This window comes from Sylvia atricapilla, chromosome W, assembly GCF_009819655.1.
Source record: "Sylvia atricapilla isolate bSylAtr1 chromosome W, bSylAtr1.pri, whole genome shotgun sequence".
NCBI lineage: Eukaryota > Metazoa > Chordata > Aves > Passeriformes > Sylviidae > Sylvia > Sylvia atricapilla.
In genome coordinates, this window is record NC_089173.1 from 7,973,949 (window position 1) to 7,996,430 (window position 22,482).

General features: G+C 44.8%; 1 protein-coding gene across 1 annotated transcript in view; it reads right to left on the reverse strand.

Annotated features, from left to right (window-relative positions):
• LOC136373305 (transcription factor RFX3-like) overlaps positions 1 to 22,482 on the reverse strand; it is a 215,638-nt gene that overhangs the window by 126,485 nt on the left and 66,671 nt on the right. The window contains exon 3 of the mRNA XM_066338200.1: positions 7,810 to 7,897. Coding sequence (XP_066194297.1) covers positions 7,810 to 7,897 — 88 coding nt within the window. The remainder of the gene's footprint in view (positions 1 to 7,809; positions 7,898 to 22,482) is intronic.

The window sequence follows — 22,482 nt, forward strand, 5'->3', positions numbered from 1 at the left end:
AGCTTATATCCAGGTGAGAATGCTTGGCTCTTCCCCATGGGCGGAGCATCTCACAATGGGATGATGAGTCATGGAAGAGGGCCTTGATGGCCCATTAAAGAGAGAGATAACTCCCTCTGAGTCATGCAGAAGGCATTGATGGGCCATTAACTAAAGATGGTGATAGAATACATCCTAAACTACAACCCAGGACAATCCACCCCTTATTCTATTACCATCTACAACATGCCTAAATCAATACATTCTTACAGATGAATGCATATATACATACAGAATGAAACCTTACACACTGCTCTCACTTAAAATTAAGTCTCCCTGTGGTACACAACGGGTTTCTCCATCTTTCTGCATTAATTACCCACCAAGTGTAGCCAGGTCCTTGAGCAAAGACAATCCCATGGACGGGTTTGCCTTTGCCTGAAGTGGGATTAATCCAAACACTCTTTCCTAAAATGCCTTTCATGTGTACCACAGGTACTTTGTCTCCATCCACTGTGTGTAAAGGTTCAGACTGGGCAGGACCACCTCGATTGATAGACCCTCGGGTGTTAACTATCCATGTGGCTTTGGCTAAGTTTAGTTCTCAATTCTTGAAGGTTCTCTCACCAAGTGCCTTCAGGGCAGTCTTTAATAGTCCGTTGCACCGTTCAACTTTCTCGGCAGCTGGTGCATGATAAGGAATGTGGTATATCCATTCAATACCATGTTCTCTAGCCCAGGTGTTTATAAGGTTGTTCTTGAAATGGGTCCTATTGTCCGACTCAATTCTCTCAGGGGTGCTGTGTTTCCACAGGATTTGTTTTTCAAGGCCCAGGATGGTGTTCTGGGCAGTGGCATGAGGCACAGGGTGGGTTTCCAGCCATCCAGTGGTGACTTCCACCATGGTCAGCACGTACCGCTTTTCTTGGCGTGTTTGGGGAAGGGTGATATAGTCAATTTGCCAGGCTTCCCCGTACCTGTACTTCAGCCATCGTCCACCATACCACAGAGGCTTCATTCGCTTGGCCTGTTTGATTGCAGCGCAGGTCTCACAGCTGTGGATGACCTGTGAGATGCTGTCCATAGTGAGGTCCACCCCTCGGTCATGAGCCCATCGATATGTTGCATCTCTTCTCTGATGACCAGAGGCATCATGGGTCCAACGAGCTAGGAATAATTCTCTCTTGTGCTGCCAATCTAGATCCACTTGTGATACTTTCACCTTGGCAGCTTTGTCTACCTGCTCGTTGTTGCGATGCTCTTCATTAGCCCGGCTTTTGGGTATATGCACATCTACATGTCGAACTTTCACGGTCAGCCTCTTTACTCGGGCGGCGATGTCTTGCCAAATGTCAGCGGCCCAGATGGGTTTTCCTCTGTGCTGCCAATTGGCCTTTTTCCAGCGATTCAGCCATCCCCACAGAGCATTAGCTACCATTCATGAGTCAGTGTAGAGATAAAGCCTCGGCTACTTTTTTCGTTCAGCAATTTCTAAAGCCAGCTGGACAGCTTTAAGCTCTGCAACTTGACTCGATCCACCTTGTCCCTTGGTAGCTTGTGCAACTTGTCGTGTGGGGCTCCATGCTGCAGCTTTTCATTTCCGGTTAGCTCCTACAATTCGGCAGGAGCCATCAGTGAACAGAGCATATCGTCTTTCAGTCTCCGGTAGCTCATTATATGCTGGGGCTTCCTCAGCGCGTGTTACTTGCTTTTCTTCTTCTTCTTCAGACGATAATCCAAAAGTTTTACCTTCCGGCCAGTTCGTTATAACTTCCAGAATCCTAGGGCGATTTGGGTTTCCAATGCGGGCACGCTGTGTAATGAGGGCAATCCATTTGCTCCATGTGGTATCGGTGGCATGATGTGTGGAAGGAACCTTTCCTTTAAACATCTACCTCAGCACTGGTAGTCGGGGTGCCAAAAGCAGCTGTGTTTCAGTGCCAATCACTTCTGAGGTGGCTTGAACTCTTTCATAGGCAGCCAAGAGCTCCTTCTCTGTGGGAGTGTAGTTGGCCTCGGAGCCTCTGTAACTTCTGCTCCAGAATCCTAATGGTCGGCTTTGAGTCTCCCCAGGTACTTTCTGCCAAAGGCTCCAAGACAAACCATTGTTTCCAGCTGCAGAGTAAAGCACATTCCTCACATCTGGTCCCGTCCTGACTGGGCCCAGGGCTACTGCATGAGCAATCTCTTGCTTGATCTGAACAAAAGCTTGTTGCTGTTCAGGCCCCCAGTGGAAATCGTTCTTCTTGTGGGTTACTAAGTAGAGAGGGCTCACAATCTGACTGTATTCAGGAATGTGCATCCTCTAAAAGCCTATGGCACCTAGGAAAGCTTGTGTTTCTTTTTTGCTGGTAGGTGCGGACATGGCTGTGATCTTGTTGATTATCTCTGTGGGGATTTGACGACGACTATTTTGCCATTTGACCCTCAAAAACTGGATTTCTTGAGCTGGTCTCTTAACCTTGCTTCTTTTAATGGCAAAACCAGCTTTCAGCAGAATTTGGATAATTTCCTCTCCTTTCTTGAAGACCTCCTCTGGTGTATTCTTTCATATGATGATGTCATCAATGTACTGCAGATGCTCTGGAGCCTCACCCTTTTCCAGTGCAGATTGGATCAGTCCATGGCAGATGGTGGGGCTGTGTTTCCACCTCTGGGGCAGTCGGTTCCAGGTGTACTGCACGCCCCTTCAGGTGAAGGCAAAATGAGGTCTGCACTCCGCTGCCAAAGGAATGGAGAAGAAGGCGTTGGCGATATCAATGGTTGCATACCACTTTGCTGCTTTGGACTCCAGCTCGTACTGAAGCTCTAACATGTCTGGCACAGCAGCGCTCAGTGGTGGCGTGACTTCATTTAGACCACGGTAATCCACCGTCAGTCTCTATTCTCCACTGGACTTACGCACCAGCCAGATTGGGCTGTTGAAAGGTGAATGGGCCTTACTGACCACCCCTTGGCTTTCCAGTTTACGGATCATCTCATGTATGGGAATCTCAGAGTTTCTGTCTGTGCGGTATTGCCGACGGTGTACTGTTGCTGTGGCAATTGGTACTTGTTGTTCTTCTACTTTCAGCAGTCCCACAGCAGAGGGGTCATCTGAGAGACCAGGCAAAGTATTCAACTGTCTGATGTCTTCTTTCATTACTGCGGCTATCCCAAAAGCCCAACGATATCCTTTTGGATCTTTGAAATATCCATTCCTGAGATAATCTATGCCGAGGATGCATGGGGCCTCTGGGCCAGTTGCGATAGGGTGTTTCTGCCACTCGTTCCCAGTTAAACTCACTTCGGCCTCTAATACAGTCAGTTCTTGGGACCCTCCTGTTACTCCTGTAATAGAAATGGGTTCTGTTCCTACATACCTCGATGGCATCATGGTACATTGGGCCCCAGTGTCAACCAATGCCGTATATTTTTGTGGGTCAGATGTGCCAGGCCATCGGATCCACACAGTCCAGTAGATCCGATTGTCTTTTTCCTCTACCTGGCTAGAGGCAGGGCCCCCCTATTCCTGGTCATCGCATACGTTGTTCTCTTCCTGTAAATGAGTTGCTGAGGTTCTTTTAAGAGGATCAGTCATATTATCATTCCTGTAACGTCTGGAGTTCTGTGCACGAGAGACCGGAGCAACACTGATTCTAGATGAGCTTTTTGTGGTAGACATTTCTCTTTTCAGTTCACGTACCTGGGCTGCTAAGGAGGAGGTGGGTTTTCCATTTCACTTCTTCATATCTTCTCCATGCTCCCGAAGAAAAGACCAAAGGTTACTTCAGGGTGTGTATCCTCTCTCCCTGGCTGGGGGATGCCTGCTCCTAATCACAGAGACTCTCGTCGGCTCTGGTGAGATATCATAAATTTCTTCCTTAAGTTCCTTTTTCAGTTTCTGATGGCCTTTTTCAATTAAGTTCCTGACTTGCTCAGCCAGTCTTGTTTCCACAGATGAGACATGGGCACGAACTGGGGCGGTGACAGTGTTCTTGTAAATCCTTAGTTTGTTAGTCAGGACACCCACCTTGTCCTCACCTTCTCTCCATTGCAGTGTTGCCAGGTAACGTGAGTACATTTCTGGTCCAAGCCGTGCAAATCTCAACCACATCCGTGATGTGCACTGGACATCATCTGGGCTCTTAGGAAATCTCTCATCTTCTGAAAAAATGATCTCCAGCACAGCCAATTCCCTTAGGCATCGGATACCTTGTTCTATTGTGTTCCATTTTCCTTGGTGCACTAGGAGGTCTTCTTTACAAAGGTATCTGTCTTTCACACTTGTTAGCAGTCGCTGCCAGAGGCTGAGAGTTTCTTGGGTTTTTCCAATTCCCTGGTCAATGACCACATCCCGGGACAGTGATCCCAGTTGCCTGGCCTCAGTTCCATCCAGAATGGTGTCATTGGCTGCAGCGTCCCAGATGCGGAGCAGCCAGGTGAGGATGGACTCGTTGGTCTGATGGGTGAATTCCCTTCGCAGGTCACGCAGCTCACCCAGAGATAGAGAGCGGGTGATGATCTCTGTCTCTTGTCTCTTCAGCTGAGTGCGAAGGTCCTGCTCCATCCTCGTCAGTCGCTATGCGGACTGATTTGCTCCTTGATTTCTTCTTCTGAGTGGTGGCAACTGCTACTGGTTTAGGCTGTTCCGGTTCAGTGACGGTTTGTGTGGAGATGCTGACAGCACTTTTGGTTCCTTTCTCCTCTGTGACAATCTGTGTAGTCATCGATGCTGTTGCTTTGCTTCTTTTTACCTCTTCTACTTCTTTAAGAACATGCTCCAACACACCATGCAGTGTTTTGATTCTAAGCATGGTGCGGGCCGTACAGAGAAAACCAAGCAAGACTAACAAGAACATCATGCTGTCCTTGGCATCCAGAGGGTACTCAATATTTTCAAAAACTGCTGTGTCCTTCCTGAAAAGCTGGAAAAAATCATTCTTTACTCCTCCCCACAGGGGCTGGGTGAGATTGTTGAGGCTCCAGACGCAGCATCCTAGACTAGAACAAGAATACAAAACTGGGTATATATTCTGAATAATGTTCATTGCCTCAGATTTTATCAAGCAATGGACATAATAGACCAGTAAAGCAATTTTAGTACCATATCCTGGTCTACGCAGGAGTATTAAGGCTGGCAGATAGTGCCCCACGTTCGGAAAAATATAGAGAGATAGGTATAAGACACATGTAAGCATGTTGGGCATCATAACAGACAGGTGTTTTCTTCAATAAAATTGTAATTTCTGACTTTTCTTATTGCCTCTGCCCCACGTTGGGCGCCAAAATATGTTGTGGTTTGAAAACAAACCAAGTGAGAGGCTCTAAGTCAGAAATAAATTTAATGAGAAGAAAAGGAAAATAAAATAGAATAAATAAAATAAAATAAATACAAATAGAAAAACCACTGACAGAGTCAGAATACAACCTGATCAGGGTGATGGAAACAGTCCAGACGAGGTGGTCTTCCTGAAACAGAAATCTTGTAGAAAGGTCTGGTAGCTCCGGTCCTCTGGGAATCCAGTGGGTGAGGGCTGCTTCTACTGTCCCAAATCCCAGCTTATATCCAGGTGAGAATGCTTGGCTCTTCCCCATGGGCGGAGCATCTCACAATGGGATGATGAGTCATGGAAGAGGGCCTTGATGGCCCATTAAAGAGAGAGATAACTCCAGAGGGAGTTATCTCTGAGTCATGCAAAAGGCATTGATGGGCCATTAACTAAAGATGGTGATAGAATACATCCTAAACTACAACCCAGGACAGAGTTATACCGTGAAAATCATATAGACATCATCTCCTGTATGGAGACAATTTTTCTGGGCTATTTATCCAGCCAGTATTTCTATTTTTGTTTTGTTTTTTTAAGTTCTTTTCCCCAGACAACCATGCATATTGACATTTTGTTAGATTTCTATGTCTGCCACCACATGTCCTTCTTTCCACCCACCAGTTCTTGGCTCTTGCCTTTCCAGGCACTTCCACCAGCTCTTTATCTAAGACCAGAACCCTTTCCTGCTCACTGGATCGTAGTTTCACTCTTCTGAATCAGGCAACTCATGTTTTCCTTTCCTCCTCACTGACTGGGCCTAGTTGCTGTTTTCATGAACAAATGATCTCTTGGGAGGTCTTGAGGGTTGCATTAGAATCAAGCTAGCACATGACCATAAAAAGAGAATGAAAGAATATCCATATTACTTGTCATAGAACATTTTCCATTTCCACCACAGGTTTAGTACTTGCTCCTTTCTCTGTTTTAATAGGATAACTTCCTTCAACCATATATCCTAGGCCCTGTATATGGAATGGAATAGACTCTTTGTTAATAGATTAGGTACTAGAAACCAGAGTTCATATAATTAATAGCAAAAGCAGCAGGTGCAAGGAAATACCCCATTTAGGGTCATCTGGAGGACATCCATTGGTCTTTGGAGCAATTAACATATAAACAGGATAAAACAATCCTCTACTTATATATATTTCAGCTATAAAGTCAGGTAAAATGTCATGAACTGCAATAAACTACACATTCCTAATATCACTGCTCATAATTTAAAGAGTAGAAGCACTAGAGCTTTTAAAGGAAAAACAAGTGTGGATGAAGAAATATGTTTTCTTTTGTCTTGACAGTTCAGTGTTTCTGGCTGACATTTTTCAATTATAAGTTAGCCTGATCAGACATTCTACAGAGATATTTTCAGTCTTTGCAGTTAAAATGTGATGAGTAACTTTCCATTTTTACAGTATCTTAAACAGGGACACATTGGCCATTCTTAATAATAATCATGTCTTAACAGACCTATTTAGGACAGAAGATTGCTTAGATATTATAAGAGCAAAGAAAATGAGGGAACAAGAGAGTGTTGAAAAAGTTTATCTGAAGAATAAATTTGGCAAAATATGTCAGTGAAGAGGATGCTGCAAGTGTTAACATCAGTCTCAGAAACCAATAGCGTTGTTGATTTTTTTGTGTCAATGCCAGATTATCATCAATAGATATATTTGCTGGCACCAAAAAAGTTTTCTACAGGCCTTTTGCTTCTTCCTTAACCTTATATCAGAAGTTTCAGGGGATATATTTAGACGTAACTATAAAAAGAGGGAGGGAAGGTTCTCCCTGAGCAACTTTGAAGTTAGCCCTACTCTGACTCTGTGTGTGGGGGTTTTACTGTATAACCTCTAGAGGTCTCTTTTGACCTAAATTATTCTATGATTTAAAGTTTGAACATGGGAGAAAGGAATTTGATGGTAGAAAACCATGTTCATCGAAGCAAGAAAAGCACAGGAAATAGAAGAGTGAGAGAAAAGCAAAAGGATATATTCTCCTTCCTCTACCTTCCTTCCTTTGGAAAAAAATAAATATGCATATCACTGCACTTAAAACAATAAAGAAATAATATAATTGTTTTCTGTAAATAATGACTATAACTGCCTCAGCAATTTAGGAACTTGCCAATATAGTTTCAACTAGAAGAATAGAGGCCCACATGAAGACTACTTTATTACACTGATGATCATATTTATGACAAATTTAGATCATACTTCCTATCAGCATAACTTAAAACTTGTCCATAAACTCGAGGGTTTTTTCCCCAAACAACAAAATGCTGCATATACAGCTACACACTGTCCAACTGTAACAATTACCTGAATTAATTTTAGATAAATTCAAGTGATATGAATCCAACTTGTTTTCACTCAATTAATGATTTAATATGACAAAATAAAGTTTTTGTTCAAACATTTTTCTTTGCTAATTAAAACAGCAGCCCATATGATGCCATGAAAAGAATATGCATTTAACTTCATATTTTAGTAAACATTCTAATTTAGATGAATAACCAACTTACATCATTCCATTTGTGTAGACTGTGTTACTTCCCTCCATATACTGAACCTGGGCTGGGTAGACATGTTGTACCTGTTGCACAGACTGTACTTGTACCTGCAAACAAGAACACCAGAAATATAGGATAGTTTACCTTATAAAAAGAATGACTAGTGCTTCAGTGCATCTAATGTTTTCTAAAGAATACTCTCAATTTTGGGACATCCCTGTTCTCGCAATTACTAAATGACACAATGCAATATTGTGCTGCAAGTCTGTAATATGCTAAGTGGAGTACTGTGTTGATTTGGCATAGCCTGATTTTTGGTAGCAGGGAGGACTACAGAAGTGGCTTCTGTGAGAAGCTGCTAGAAGGTCCCACCATGTCTGACAGAGCCAATCTCTGATGGCTCTGAAGACAGACCTGCTGCTGGCCCAATTAGAGAGGTTGGTAACACCTCTGTGATGACATATTTAAGAAGAAAATCAAAACAGCACGTGCATGGTTTTTTTTCCAGGGGTAGTGAGGCACTGCCGCCAGGGCCATCCAAGCACAGCCCGCAGCAATGGGCTGCTGTGGCCACCACCATCCTGGCATGGCCTGTGGTGAGCCTTGCCTGCCTGGCTGCCCCTAGCCAACCATGCTACAGGCAGAAGGGCCAAGGTGATGGTGGCAGCTTCTCCTTCCCAGCGCCCTGCATGAAGAGAGGTGTCAAATAGTGTCATCACTGTGGCGGCCGCTGGGGCTGCATTGCAGACAGTGAAAATGTGGCAGGTGACTTCCCAATGCAGAACCTGGATGAAATCAACTTCTCGGTGCTGTGGGATCTTGCAAGAATCTTTGAATTAGTGGAACTTGTTTGTTATGAGTAGCAGTTTTTCTTCTAGTCAGAGAAGAGGAGGAAGTGAGGACATGTGAGGAAAAACAACATGGCAGCACCAAGGTCAGTGGAAAAGAAAGAGTAGGAGGAGGTACTCCAAGTGTCGGAGCCGAGATTCCTCTGCAAGCCATAGTGAGGACAATGGTGAAACAAACTGTCCCCCTGTAATGCATGAAGTCTACAGGGGATGCAGAGATTCACTCACAGCCTGTGAGAAAAGTGTTCACACTGGAGTGAATGGATGCCTGAGAAAGTTGTAATCTACTGGGAGACCCAAATAGAAAGAGAGAGCCCTTGCTTCCAAACTAGAGCAGCCTAGCCTTAAAAGACCACATCCTGTGGATGAGTGACCCACTCCACAACAGTTTTGGAAAAACTGCCTGTGGGAGGGACCCCACGGCATAGCAAAGACTCCTCTCCCTAAGCAAACAGAAAAAGATCTCGAATGACAAACTGACCAAGACCCCCATTCCCTTTCTCCCTGTGCTGTTGATGGGAAAGAAGAAGGGGCTGGGGGGGAAGGTGTTTTAAAGGCTTATTTTACTTCTCATTATCCTCCTCTGATTCTGTTAATAATAAATTTACTTTATATTTTAAATTTAAACCTGTTTTGCCCTTAGAATGTTTTCTCCCAGTCCTTATCTCAACTCATGAGCCCTTCATTAATTTTTTCCCCTCTCCTCTGCTCAACTTTAGCAGAAGAAAGTAAGCAAATTACTTTCATGGGTACCTGGTGTTTGGCCAGTGTCAAACCATGACAAATACTAACATTGGAGATGGAAGCCCTTGTGAATATGGGTATTTTCAATGCCAAAGAAAGAACTATCTAGAAAAATCAAGAACTACATGATTGACACCGAGCTTAGGAACTACATGTAGGAAGGAAGAAAATTTTATTTGATCATCTGTATGCTGATTTTCTGTATTTTCTTTTACTCCAGTTTAACTCTATGCAATACAAGCCTCTAAATCACAACTTACATGTGCTGTTAAAAGGCAAACTTGACCTGTGAGAGCAGGTCCTAAAAAATTCAGTGTAATCCTAGAAGAGTCTGGTTCTCATGCATGTGATGCATCTGATGTCTCTGAGGTGAACTGCTCTGGCAGACATGCTCTGGAGTGGAGGATCGTGCTAAGACAGCTTTCCAAAACCCTGCAAAACTGTGAACCTAGCGCAGAAAGAGAGAGGGTGCACCAGCCTCAGCTAGAGCAAGAAGTGTTAAAAGCTAGACAAGTGGCAGCTCTAACTCAGTGTGGGCAGTGCCAGGAGTGAAGGTGACTGTTGACAGAGGCTCTAAATAATAGGAGGCCAGACGGACAGCAAAACGACATGTTGAACCAATGTAGTTAGCATGGTGTTCTCGGTTTATTCTTTCCCAGATGGCGGGTTATATGGATTCTTAGTATAGTTTACCATGACAGGCCATACAAAGAATGCAAACAAACACTATTTATCTTATTCTTAAGGTGGCTGAACTGTTCATGCCACAAAACTACACCTAGAAACCCACTATTCCCTGGGTATACCTTAACATGAATTTTCACCTGTGCCACAGGGGCCTACAGGGGCCCACAGGCCTCGTAGGCCTCAGGGCTCAGTCTGGGGTTGCTAAACCCCCAATCCAAATATAAATGATGTCCTCGTTCTCTAAGAAATTCTGCAACAGGTGACCAACTCCCACAGGTACAAAAGATGCACCCAAGAAACAACCAGGAGTGGGGCAAATTGGGTAGGCAAACAGGGTGTGACTGTCATGGTTTAGGAACAGTATTCCCCAATTTAGGGCTCCTTTTGTTTTATGGCAAAACCAGCTTTCAGGAGGATTTGGATTATCTTCTCCACTTTCTCAAAAACCTCCTCTGCTGTGTTGCCCCATAAGATGATGTCATTGATGTGCTGTAAGTGTTCTGGAGCCTCACCCTTTAACAGTGCATTCTGGATCAGTCCATGGCAAATAGCAGGGCTGTATTTCCACCCCTAGGGCAGTTGGCTCCAGGTGTACTGGACGCCCCTCCAGGTGAAAACAAACTGAGGCCTGCACTCTGCAGCTAAAGGAATGGAGAAAAATTCATTAGCAATTTCAATGGTAGCACCATTTTGTGACCTTGGACTCCAGTTCGTGCTGAAGCTCCAGTGTGTCTAGCACAGCAGCACTCAGTGGTGGTGTGACTTCATTCAGGTCATGATAGTCCACTGTCAGTCTCCACTCTCCATTGGACTTATGTACTGGCCATATGGGGATACTGAAGGGTGAGCAAGTCTTGTTGACCACTCCCTGGGTCTCCATAAATCATCTATGGATCAGAGTCCCAGAGCCCCAGTTGGTGCAGTGTTGCTGACAGTGCACTGTTGTGGTAGCAATTGGTACCCATTGTTCTTTCACTGGCAGCAGTCCCATAGTAGAAGGGTCCTCTGAGAGACCGAACAAGGTATTCAGCTGTCTAATTCCCTCTGTCTCCACAGCAGCTTCAGTCTTTCAAATCTGTCCATAGTCTTGGACAGTCTTTCCACAGCTGAGGCACAGGTTGGTAGGGAGGAAAAAAGATGATCTTCATACTGCCAGTCAGGTAGTCACCTGAAGCACTGCTTTTTCTCCTGTCATTGACATCAAGGCCAGTGAGTTGGTATAAGACAATGGCGTGCTCTATACAAACTTCTGCCACATGGATTGGGTACACTGGACCTCATCTGGATCTGCAGGGGACTGCTTGTTATTTGAATCCCTACAGACTACCTCCAGCACTGCTAATTCTCTCAGGTACTGGATACCCTTCTCCATGGTGTTCCACCTGCTTGGGCTCACTACTAAATCATCCTTGAGAGAGTACCTTTCCCTCATGCTTGACAGGAGTTACTTCTAGAGACTGAGAGTTTTCTGTGTTCTTCCCAATTGCCTTGTCAATGCCCACATCCCAGGACAGGGATCCCAGTTGCTTGGCTTCACTACCATCTAGTTTCATATCGTCAGCTGCAATATCACAGCACTGGAGCAGCCAGGTCACCAGGGGCTCACCCAATTGGTGGCTGAAATCTTTTCACATATCTTGCAGCTCACACGGGATAGGGATTGGGTGATTATCTCTGGCCCTACCTCTTCCTTCTTTTGAGATGGCCCTGCTTCCTCTTCAGCCCTCACTAGACAAACTGATTTGGTCTAAGATTTTTTCTTCTGTATAGGGGCAACTGCTACCAGCACAGGTTGTTCCTCTGGCTCAGCTGCAGTTTTTGAATGGCTGTGGTGCCTTTTGGTCTGCTGTTGCAGCTGGTCTGTAGCTAGACAAGATAAATCTGGTCATAACAAATCCAATTTGGCTAACCTGGCTTGTTCTAGAAAAAAGTCCCTAAGTGAACAATGGAAGTCATACAGAGACCTCAGGCAATCATGGTCAGTCCGGAGAGCAGACATATCACTGGTCAAGGAGCTAGGCAGGGTTAAGACTCAGACTAATCAGTTGTCTAGACCCAGGAGTTTTAAATTACTATATAAGAAGGATCTGAACAATAAAACGGGCTGTTGGCTGATGACCCTTGGTGTGTACTGTGTGGTGTGCCTGTCTCCAACCCATGACCCTCACGTAACAGTCTGCTTTCCTCCTGTTCCCTTTTAGGTTGCTGTCTAGTGACAAGCAGTGTCTGATAAATAGTACCCAGGGCCCAGCACACTGCAATAAGTTGTATTTCTCTGGAGTTGCCACAGTTTTCTTCTTGGAAATATTCTGTCATTTTATCAGGGTCCTGTAGTTGTTCAGTGGTGAACTCCAAAAAAATTGGAGGAAAGAATTTCTCCAAAACCTGGCCCATTTTCTCCCACATTCCATGCCACTCATGACTAGTCCCCCTTGGGGCAAATCTCTGAATGACCTTCCTAAAAATCTTTCTTGACTCTAAACATGGTGTGGACTGCACTGAGGAGGCCTGGCAGACTTAGCAATAAGAACATGCTTTCCTTAACATCCAAGGGAAATTCAAAATTCTCAAAAGCTCTTGTAACAGGGCTGAAAGATGAAAAGAGGGTGAAAAGGTATAGAAAATCATCCTCCCCTGTTCCTCCCACAGGCTGGGTATGATTATTAATGCACTCCCAAAGGTAGCATCTGAGGTAAGGGTAGGAGAGCAACACTGAATACACATCCCAAATGACCCTCATTGCCCTTGATGTTATGTCATAAACTGATATCCCATGGTACAGCAAGAAAGCTATGCTGATCTCTCTCCCTGCTCTGAAAAAGATCATCACTAGGAGCACATACAGGAATATATAGAGGGTTGGGTACCACACCCACATGAACAGACCAAACAACATTGTGACCAGTGGCTTCGTATCTAATACAACAAATGCTTAGATCAAATTTTTTTCCAACCCGCTCTGGGCAGATCTGTTGTTATCTCAATCCTTCATGCCTCACATTGGGCACCAAATAAGGCTGCTGTGGTTTAGGAATGGTATTCCCCAATTTAGTGCTCCCACTGAACACATGCTTTTGCTTCCCCATCCCCCTCCAATTGGAAGCACAAAAAGCAAAGATCACATATTGAGATAAGAACAATTTATTGGAAACAGCAATAACATTAGAACAAACTGTAACAGCAACAATATTAATAACAAAAGGTATAAGAAAAAGAAATTATTTACACAGAAAGCCTGCAAGAATAAACAAATATTGGACAGCTTCCCCTGCCACATTTTCTCAACTGGAACACCCTTCTCTTTGGAAGTGAGAGATCCTTTTCCCCACCTCTGAAGCAAGAGAGAGTTTCTTTCCCACATCTGGCATTGATGTGAGGTGGTATTGAATAAAATTATGGTCCTGCCCACACCCTGTCCTGGCTACTGCAAAAAATTAACCCGGTCCTGGATGAACCCAGGACAGTGGCACAAGAGCCAAGGCAGGATGCATCAGCCAAGGCAGGTGTGGCAGTTTACACAGCAGTTCAGGCAAGAAGGGCATGCAGGGAGGACACAGCCCCCCCACCAACTCAAGAGGCAATTAGTGGCTATTAGTGGGTTTAGGAAACGAAGGTCCTGCCTGACCAATGTGATCTCCTTTTATGACCAGGTGACCTGCCTAGTGGATGAGGGAAAGGCTGTCGATGTGTCTACCTGGAATTCAGTAAAGCCTTTGATACTGCCTCCCATGGTATTCTCCTGGAAAAGCTGGCAGCCCACAGCTTAGACAGGTGTACACTTTGCTGCGTTAAAAATTGGCTGGATGGCCAGGCCCAGAGAGTGGTGGTGAAATGGTGCTGCATCCAGTTGATGACTGGATATGAGTGGTGTTCCCTAAGGATCAGTGTGGGGCCCAGTCCTGTTTAATATTTTTACTGACATTCTAAATGAGGGGATTAAGCCTACCATTATCAAATGCCTGGATGACACTAAATTGGCTGAGAGTGTCAATCTGCTGGAGGGTAGGAAGGCTCAGCAGAGGGACCTGAACAGGCTGGATCAATCGGCCAAGGACAGTTGTATGAAGTTTAAAAAGGCCAAGTGCCAGGTCCTGCACTTGGGTCACAACAACCCCATGCAACACAACAAGCTTGGGGAAGAGTGACTAAAAAGCTGCCTGGCAGAAAAGGACCTAGAGGTGTTGATCAACTGCCAGCTGAACACGAGCCAGATGTGTGCCAAGATGGAAAACAAGGTCAGTGGCATCCTGGCCTGTATCAGGAATAGTGTGGCCAACAGGACCAGGGATGTGATTGTCCCCCTGTACTTGGGACTGGCAAGGCCACATCTCAAATACTGTGTCCAGTTTTGGACCCCTCACAACAAGAAAGACATTGAGGTGCGGGAGTGCGTCCAAAGAAGAGTAACAAAGCTGGTGAAGGGGCTGGAGCACAAGTTTTTATGAAGAATGGCTGAGGGAACGGGGGTTGTTTAGTCTGGAGAAAGGAAGCTCAGGGGATACCTTGTTGATGTCTACAACTACCTGAAAAGAGGTTGTGATGAGGTGGGACTCAGTCCCTTCTCCCAGGTAACAAGTGTTGCAAAGGGTCCCTTAATAATGGGAGGTCGGACAGAGCAAACGACACGTCCAAACTCATGCAGTTATCATGTCGCTCTCCCCTTTATTGTTTTCCCCAACGACTTTTATACATCTACAGCATAGTTGACAATTACAGACCATATAAAATATGTAAACAATCTTTGCCTTAAGGTGGCTAAGGTCTTAAAGCTACAATTCTACATATCAAACCCTGTTATTCCCTGAGACACCTTAATGTGAGAAGTAAATTTTTGCTGCCCCACAACTGAGAATTTCTTCTGCACCACAGAAGCCTGCAGGCCCTGCAGGCCCATGGGGCCCACAGGCCTTACAGGCCAAAGGGCTCAGTCTGGAATTGCTCAAGCCTCACTCCAAATACAAATCATGTCCTCGCTCTCGAAGAAACTCCATTACAACTCCCCCTTTTTCTTTTTGAGCAATCCAGACCGAGCTAAAGGTGCGACATCATTTTTTGCATACAGCGCAGCAAACAAGGTACACACACTAAAACAACTATGATTGCAATACCAAATACAATACCAAAATGAACCAAATCTTTGATCCAACCAGTAAAACTCCATGAATTGAACCATTGATCAAAACAAGTGTTGACAACCATAAGTTTTTTCAGGTTGTTTTTTAACTGCGAGAGCTGCTTATAGATGGACTGAGAATGAGCAGATAAATTTAAACTACATTTTCAATATCACTTATAACTTATATTAAACTTATTTTAATTATAATTTAAACTTAATTAAGCTTAACTTAACGTAACTTGGCCAAGTTATAACTTATACTATTTACTTATAACTCATACTTAGCTTAACTCTATAACTGTAACTATATAAATTATTTTTAATTTCTGTATTCTATAAAATCAGTTCTCAGCAGCGCTGGAGGTGTCACAGGGCACTTCAGGTAAATCGCTGTTGTCAGCGTTGATGTCACTATCTTTATCTCTCGGTATTTTTGACTGGGGACATGCACGGGTAAAATGGCTCAGCACCCAAATAGATCCAGACCCTGTGGAGACACACATATAACTGAGACCATTAAACAACACAGGACTAGGTCCTCGCCATTCACCCGTTCACATATCTTTATAATAAACATAGAGTCCTGGAATTGCCTGTGGTCTCTCCCCTCTTTCACCGCTTGATGATGTATCACGACTGCAGGTTCTTCTCTTCCTTCGGTTAAACATAAACAGTTTAAGGTAAACACCACCTTTGACAATTGACTAAACACATCAAGCTCATCAGCCTGTTTTTGCTTTGCTAAATATTCTTTTAGGGTACGAGTTGCTCTTTCTACAATTGCTTGACCTGTAGGAGAGTGAGGGATTCCAGTGGTATGTTTCACCCCCCCCCCCCCCCCCCCCACTTCTGCATAAATTTCGCAACCCATTGACTGACATAGGCTGGACCATTGTCGGTCTTAATTTCTACAGGTATACCCATCACCGCAAAGCAGGCACACAAATGTCTTTCAACATGTAGAGCTTTCTCTCCTGTCTGAGCAGTTGCTGAAATAAACTTCGAATATGTGTCCACAGTCACATGGACATATTTCAATTTCCCAAATTCAGGAACTTGAGTCACGTCCATTTGCCACAATTCTAGATCCTTCAGTCCCCTTGGATTCGTGCCTAGACCAAGGCCTGGGCCATAATGACTACATTGAGGACAGGCACGCACAATCCCTTGTGCATTATTCAGGGGAATCTCAAACTGACGATGTAGGGCTCTGGCATTGTGATGAAAAACACCATGACTGTTGCAAGCTTCTTCAAACTTGTTCCATGGGGGAGCATGAACAACACAGCTGACTGCAGCGTCTGCTCAAGCGTTGCCTTCTCCCAAACCTTTGTGACATTGATGACTTCAAATGTGCATGATGCAGAACACATGCTGACACTGCTTCAGCGCACCCCACAATTGCAGAAACAGTTCCCCCAGGCGTTGATTCTGGGTTTGCCTAATAAGTGCATCTTCAATTCTCTGCACAACTCCAACTATGTATAGAGAATCAGAGATGATGTTGAGTGGTTTTATATTCCAGGTCTGCAAAGCCCAACACACAGCTTTCAACTTGAGGGTTTGCAAACTATCTTTTGCATCACCTTTGATTAGATGCTGCAACCATTTTCCTTGCTGTTGCCAAACACATGCAACCTTTCTTGTCTTTTGGCCAGCGTCAGTGAAAACTGGTGTCAGGGAACACAAAGGTCTTTCAAACCACCGATGACGCTTAATTAGATGCCACTTCGGGCCTTTTGGCTGCTTACTGTGAACCACACCTGCAAAACCCAACAGTGCTTCCTGCAATGGAACAAAGTGCCTTAGCAACCATTCTAGATCTGCATTTTTCACAGGAATACTGATGTCTGCAGGTTCTTTTCCATCTATTTCCACAATCCTATCTCTGCCTCTCTTTATCAATGCAGCAAAAGCCTCTGTTCTGCTCATGACATGACTTTTTGGCTGAACAGGTAAAAACAACCACTCAAGTATGATTGGTGTCTCTCCCTTTTCTTTTTGCCATTAAAAACAATGGCAAGCAGGCAGTTATGAGCATTAGACAAGAAACTTGACAAAGGGAGATGTTCTAAATGATGAGCACTCCAGCCACATTGTAATCTTTCTGATACTTGGCATAAAGCTTCACATTGTTCTGGAGTGCTGATTCGAGGGCTATTAGCATCAGTGCCCTGGAGCCAAGGTAAGAACGGTTGTAGGTCTTCGTTAGTAATGCCTACAATGGTATGAACCCATTGTAAGTCTCCAAAAAGTCTCTGAGCATCATGCAAGGTAGAAATTTTGGTGTGTAAAATAATTTTCTGTGGAGGAATCTGTGCATCAGTGATCAGCCAGCCTAAATATTTCCAGGGGGCTGATCGTTGAATCTTTTCCGGAGCTATTGTCAGTCCATGATGGTTCAGCTGTGAAACCACCCATTTCAAACTTGCATCTGGCAATGGCTGCTTAGTAGCAATAAGAATGTCATCCATATAGTGATAAATAATTGCATTAGAAAAACACTGGCGAATTGAACGCAAAGCCCAATCAACAAAGAGTTGACACATAGTGGGAGAATTGCGCATGCCCTGAGGAAGAACGGTCCACTCATACCGTTTGGTGGGAGCTGCTCTATTGAGAGATGGCACAGTGAAGGCAAAACATTGGGTGTCCTTTGGGTGGAGTGGAATGGTAAAGAAACAGTCCTTTAAATCAATCACAACAATGCTCCACCCCTGTGGTAGCATAGTTGATGCTGGTAATCTAGGCTGCAGGGCGCTCATTGCTTGCATTTGTTCATTGACCTTCCTCAGGTCATGCAACAGCCTCCATTTACCTGATTTCTCAGGTATTTTAAAAATTGGTGTGTTCCATGGGCTCACAGATGGTTGAATGTGTCCAGCATCAAGCTGTTCCTGAATCAATTGTTCTGCAATCTGCAGCCTATTTTCAGTCATTGGCCACTGCTCAACCCAAACAGGAGTTTCAGTTAAGCAGGTGATCTTGAGAATGGGTGGCTGCTCTGCAGTGGGCATCAGGAAAAATGCTGATCTGTAGTTATTGAGATACCGAGTTGGGATAGTACATCTCTGCCCAACAATCCATTAAGTTTTGGGTGTAAAGGCATAACATATAAGTGAGTTGCAATGACTTGTTTGCCCTCAAAAGTAACACGAATAGGGTCTTTACTCATGGCAGGAATTTTCATTCCGCCCACCCGCACAATGTGGGTGTCTGGAGCTTTCAAGGGCCAAGTAGATGGCCAATACATGATGTTCACTATAGAAACATCAGATCCTGTGTCAAGCAAAAGCTCTCGTTGAATGCAATGGGAGTCATGTTGTAGGGTTATAGTTTTAATTGGTCGTTCTGTTAAATCCATGGCAAGGAAAACTTCATGACCGGTTGAGCCAAAACTATTATCTCCTCTCTCTATTTCATTCGGTTCTTTTGGACGTTGATGTTGTGACAGGAGGTTCTCAAATGCTATAATTTGAGCAATCCTGCTACCTTTTGGAATTGTCACAGGCGGTCGCAAAGCAAATGCCAATATTTTAATTTCTCCTGTGTAATCTGCATCGATAAGTCCTGGAAGCACGATCACACCTTGTTTGCTTGTGGAGGACCTTCCAAGTAGTATGCCACCAACTAAAGAAAGCATGCTATACGTTGGACCATAGGCATCAGTAGGAATCACAGTTATTGCATCATTTTGTAAAGTAACTTATTCCGCTGTTGAAACATCAACCCCGAGGCTTCCCCAAGTGGCAGGTTTGTTCTTCACCAAGAAGCCGTTCTCGGAATCCCGCGGATCGAGGCTTTGATTTATGTCCTGGCCCGCTGCCTCAGCGCGTTGTGTTTGAAGTTTCCCAACATGCGACAAGCTTCTGTAGCATGAGTGTCAACATTACATTTTTGGCACCATACAGTCTTTTGACAGGTCTCTTTGAAATGGCCTGCTTCGCCACATCAGTAACAAATAACATTAGATAATCTGTTGTTATTTTTATTACGTGCAGATTTGTTATTACGATTAGAGTGCTTGCCTTTTCCACAGGACAAAGCAGCTGCAATGATGTGACCCTGTTTTTTCATGGCATCTTGGACAGCTGCTGCAAATGCTGCAGTTTGACTATTTTGCTCTGATCTGGTTGCAACTATTAACATTTCATCCACTGGACTACCTTGAGAAAGAGTAGCTAGAATGGTCCTCGTACATGCATTAGCATTTTCAAAAGCCAGAGAGCAAAACAGGTGTTCCTGTACTTCTGGTGTCGCATCTGGTGCATCATTCAAAGCAGCTGACAACCTGTCAATAAATTGTCCATACAGTTCTGTGGCACCCTGCTTTATTGTGGAGTAGGGTGCTGGCTTTTTCTTGTCTGGAACTAAAAGCAATGCCTCGTGGGCCAATGATTGAGAAAGTTGGTGGATTTCCATCGGAAAGGTTAATTGAACATTAGTTGTTGAATAGGGTCCATGGCCTGTTAACATGTCTGGCTGGATTCCATACAATGGATCTCCCACAGTTTGGTGTGTGTTAGCTTCCTCAGTCGGCAAACGTCTCCATTCCCGTTCAAATATAGGAAATTGTGAGGGAGATAACAACAGTGAAGCAATACTAGTAGAATCAGCAGGACATAGCACATCTGCTGTAAAGATATACTGAATGATGTTTCTGGCTGTCTCTGACCTGATACCATAAGTTGTGACTGTTTGCTTTGCTGATTGCAGAACCTTCCATTTGTGAGGTTCCCAAGTAGCATTCCCATTTTTAATGATAACTGGACAAGACAGAGCGCCAGCAGTTTCCCAGTCTCCAACTAACATAGCATTTTTACAAACTGCAGCCCAGCATCTCTCAATGGGATTGCCTGGCAAAGCTGGCAGCGACACCTGCTGGGTCAAAGGGAAAACTGCCGGTGCAGGAGGTGCTGTCGGCACAGTCAGAGGAGGGTTGTGCTCCTCCTGTGACCGAGGCTGTGTTTGCTTTTCCAATAGATCCTGTCAGTTAAGCAGCTCAGCGAGCTTAGCTATAATCTGCTGCAAGTCTTTCGCACGCTGTGATTGTATCTGAGATCGCTGCTTCTTGTGTAGATTGCCATTAAGTCCTTCATTCTCCGATATTTCGGAATCAGAGACTGAATCATGTGGAAGAGGGAATTGTGCAGCTGTTGTAGAAGATTGTGTGTGCATTGTTGGCTGCTGCACTGTAACTCCTGCTGCCGTTGCCATGGGAGATGGAGTTACCCTGCCTCCCGCGGGCCCCGCTGCCTCCCAAGTTCCGGGGGAGGGAAGGGGCTGTGACGCCGCACTGCTGTCTCTGCCCCGCACTCCATCCCCTTGTGTCATCCCTGGGGCCAGCCCCCTCTTGTCCCTGACTCTGCCTGACTTCTCATCTTTCACCACGCCCTCAGACTCTGGCGGGTGTGCTCCTTCCTGAGCAGCGTTAGTTTGCACTGGAGCAGACAGGGGAACTTCTGGTCCCTGAACATGTTGAATTGCATCTTGCAACGTGGGGCTCACTGGAGCCCGTCCTCCCTTCATGGGGCAGGTGTTATAAACATCAAAAATCTTTGGATCTTTGCGCTTCAGCACTTTCAGCTCCTGCACTGACTTTAAAGGACTTCTGCGCCTCTGTGCTTTCGGCCCCCGCACCCTCCAGGGCTTGAATCACGGCTTCCGCAGCCTTTCTCCCTTGCTGAAAGCATTTGTAAGGTAACTAGAGTCTTTTTCCACACCATGCCTAGTTCTTGAGTGGCCTTTCCTTCCTTCCCACCGCCGATAGCACAGTCCCATAACATTTCTCCTATTTCTCACCACTCTGTCTCATTAAAGACAAGCGACGGCTTGGTCAGCTTCCCTCACTTCCTGGCCTATAGGGCTAATTGTTCTAAGTCAGTTTCTTTCAGTTTTTCTCCTCTCTAAGAGATAATATTTACAAGGAGCCGCGTCGCTGCTTGCAAATCTCTCTCCATGCTTGTTTCCCACTCTGCCTCTTTGTTTTCACCACCACAGCGAACGTAGCTTACCTCACCACCCGGGCGTGTTGCTACAGCCTCACTTTTCACTGCAAGAAAATCCCTTCCGACCTCACCAGCTCCCACACTTGTCTCCCCTGCCGAGCCCAACCACTCGTCAGTCCCGGTCTGGAAACAAAGACGGAGCCTTCCCGCGGCTGGGTCTCTGCATCTATGCAATAAATTCCTGCGTCCAGGTCTCCGCGTTTAGGCGATTAATCTGTGAATTGCCCACGTCCAGCGCTTGTCGGCAATTCTTACTCTGCATCAAAGCACAAATCTCCTTGCATTCAAGCAAACTGTGTGGCTCGCGTCCGAGCCTGGCTTGCATCCAAGCCCTGCATCTAAGCGATCCGCATCGAAGCGAAGGGTCCCTAGGTTCAGGCGACACTGTTGCAAAGGGTCCCTTAATGGGAGGTCAGACAGAGCAAACGACACATCCAAACTGATGCAGTTATCATGTCGCTCTCCCCTTTATTGTTTTCCCCAATGACTTTTATACATCTACAGCACAGTTGACAATTACAAAGCATACAAAATATGTAAACAATCTTTGCCTTAAGGTGGCTAAAGTCTTAAAGCTACAATTCTACATATCAAACCCCGTTATTCCCTGAGACACCTTAATGTGAGAAGTAAATTTTTGCTGCCCCACAACTGAGAATTTCTTCTGCACCACAGAGGCCTGCAGGCCCTGCAGGCCCATGGGGCCCACAGGCCTTACAGGCCAAAGGGCTCAGTCTGGAATTGCTCAAGCCTCACTCCAAACACAAATCATGTCCTTGCTCCCGAAGAAACTCCGATACAAACAAGTGACAGGAAAAGAGGATATAGCCTCAAGTTCTGCAAGGGCAGGTTTTAATTGGATATTAGGAAACATTTCTTCACTGAAAGAATTGTGAAGCACTGGAACAGGCTGCCCAGGGAAATTATTGAGTCATCATCCCTGGAGATATTTAAAAGATGTGTAGATGTAGAGCTCAGAGACATGGTTTAGTGATGGACTTGGCAGTGTTGGATTCAATGATCTTAAAGGTCCTTTCCTGTGGGAATACAGAATTCTGAGAGTAAGACAGACTTAATTAGCATAACTAGTCTGGTGACTAGGATGCCATGGCAAAGACAAACAGAACTTTGAGCTTATGAGAAGATGGGATTAAAACCTGTTTAAGGGAAAAGATTCAATCGACTCCCTATGATAAAGATGTTGTATAATGCATGAGTTGCTTGTATGATCTTCTAACCTAATTATTGTAGTAGAAATTATTAACCTCACTGACATGGTATA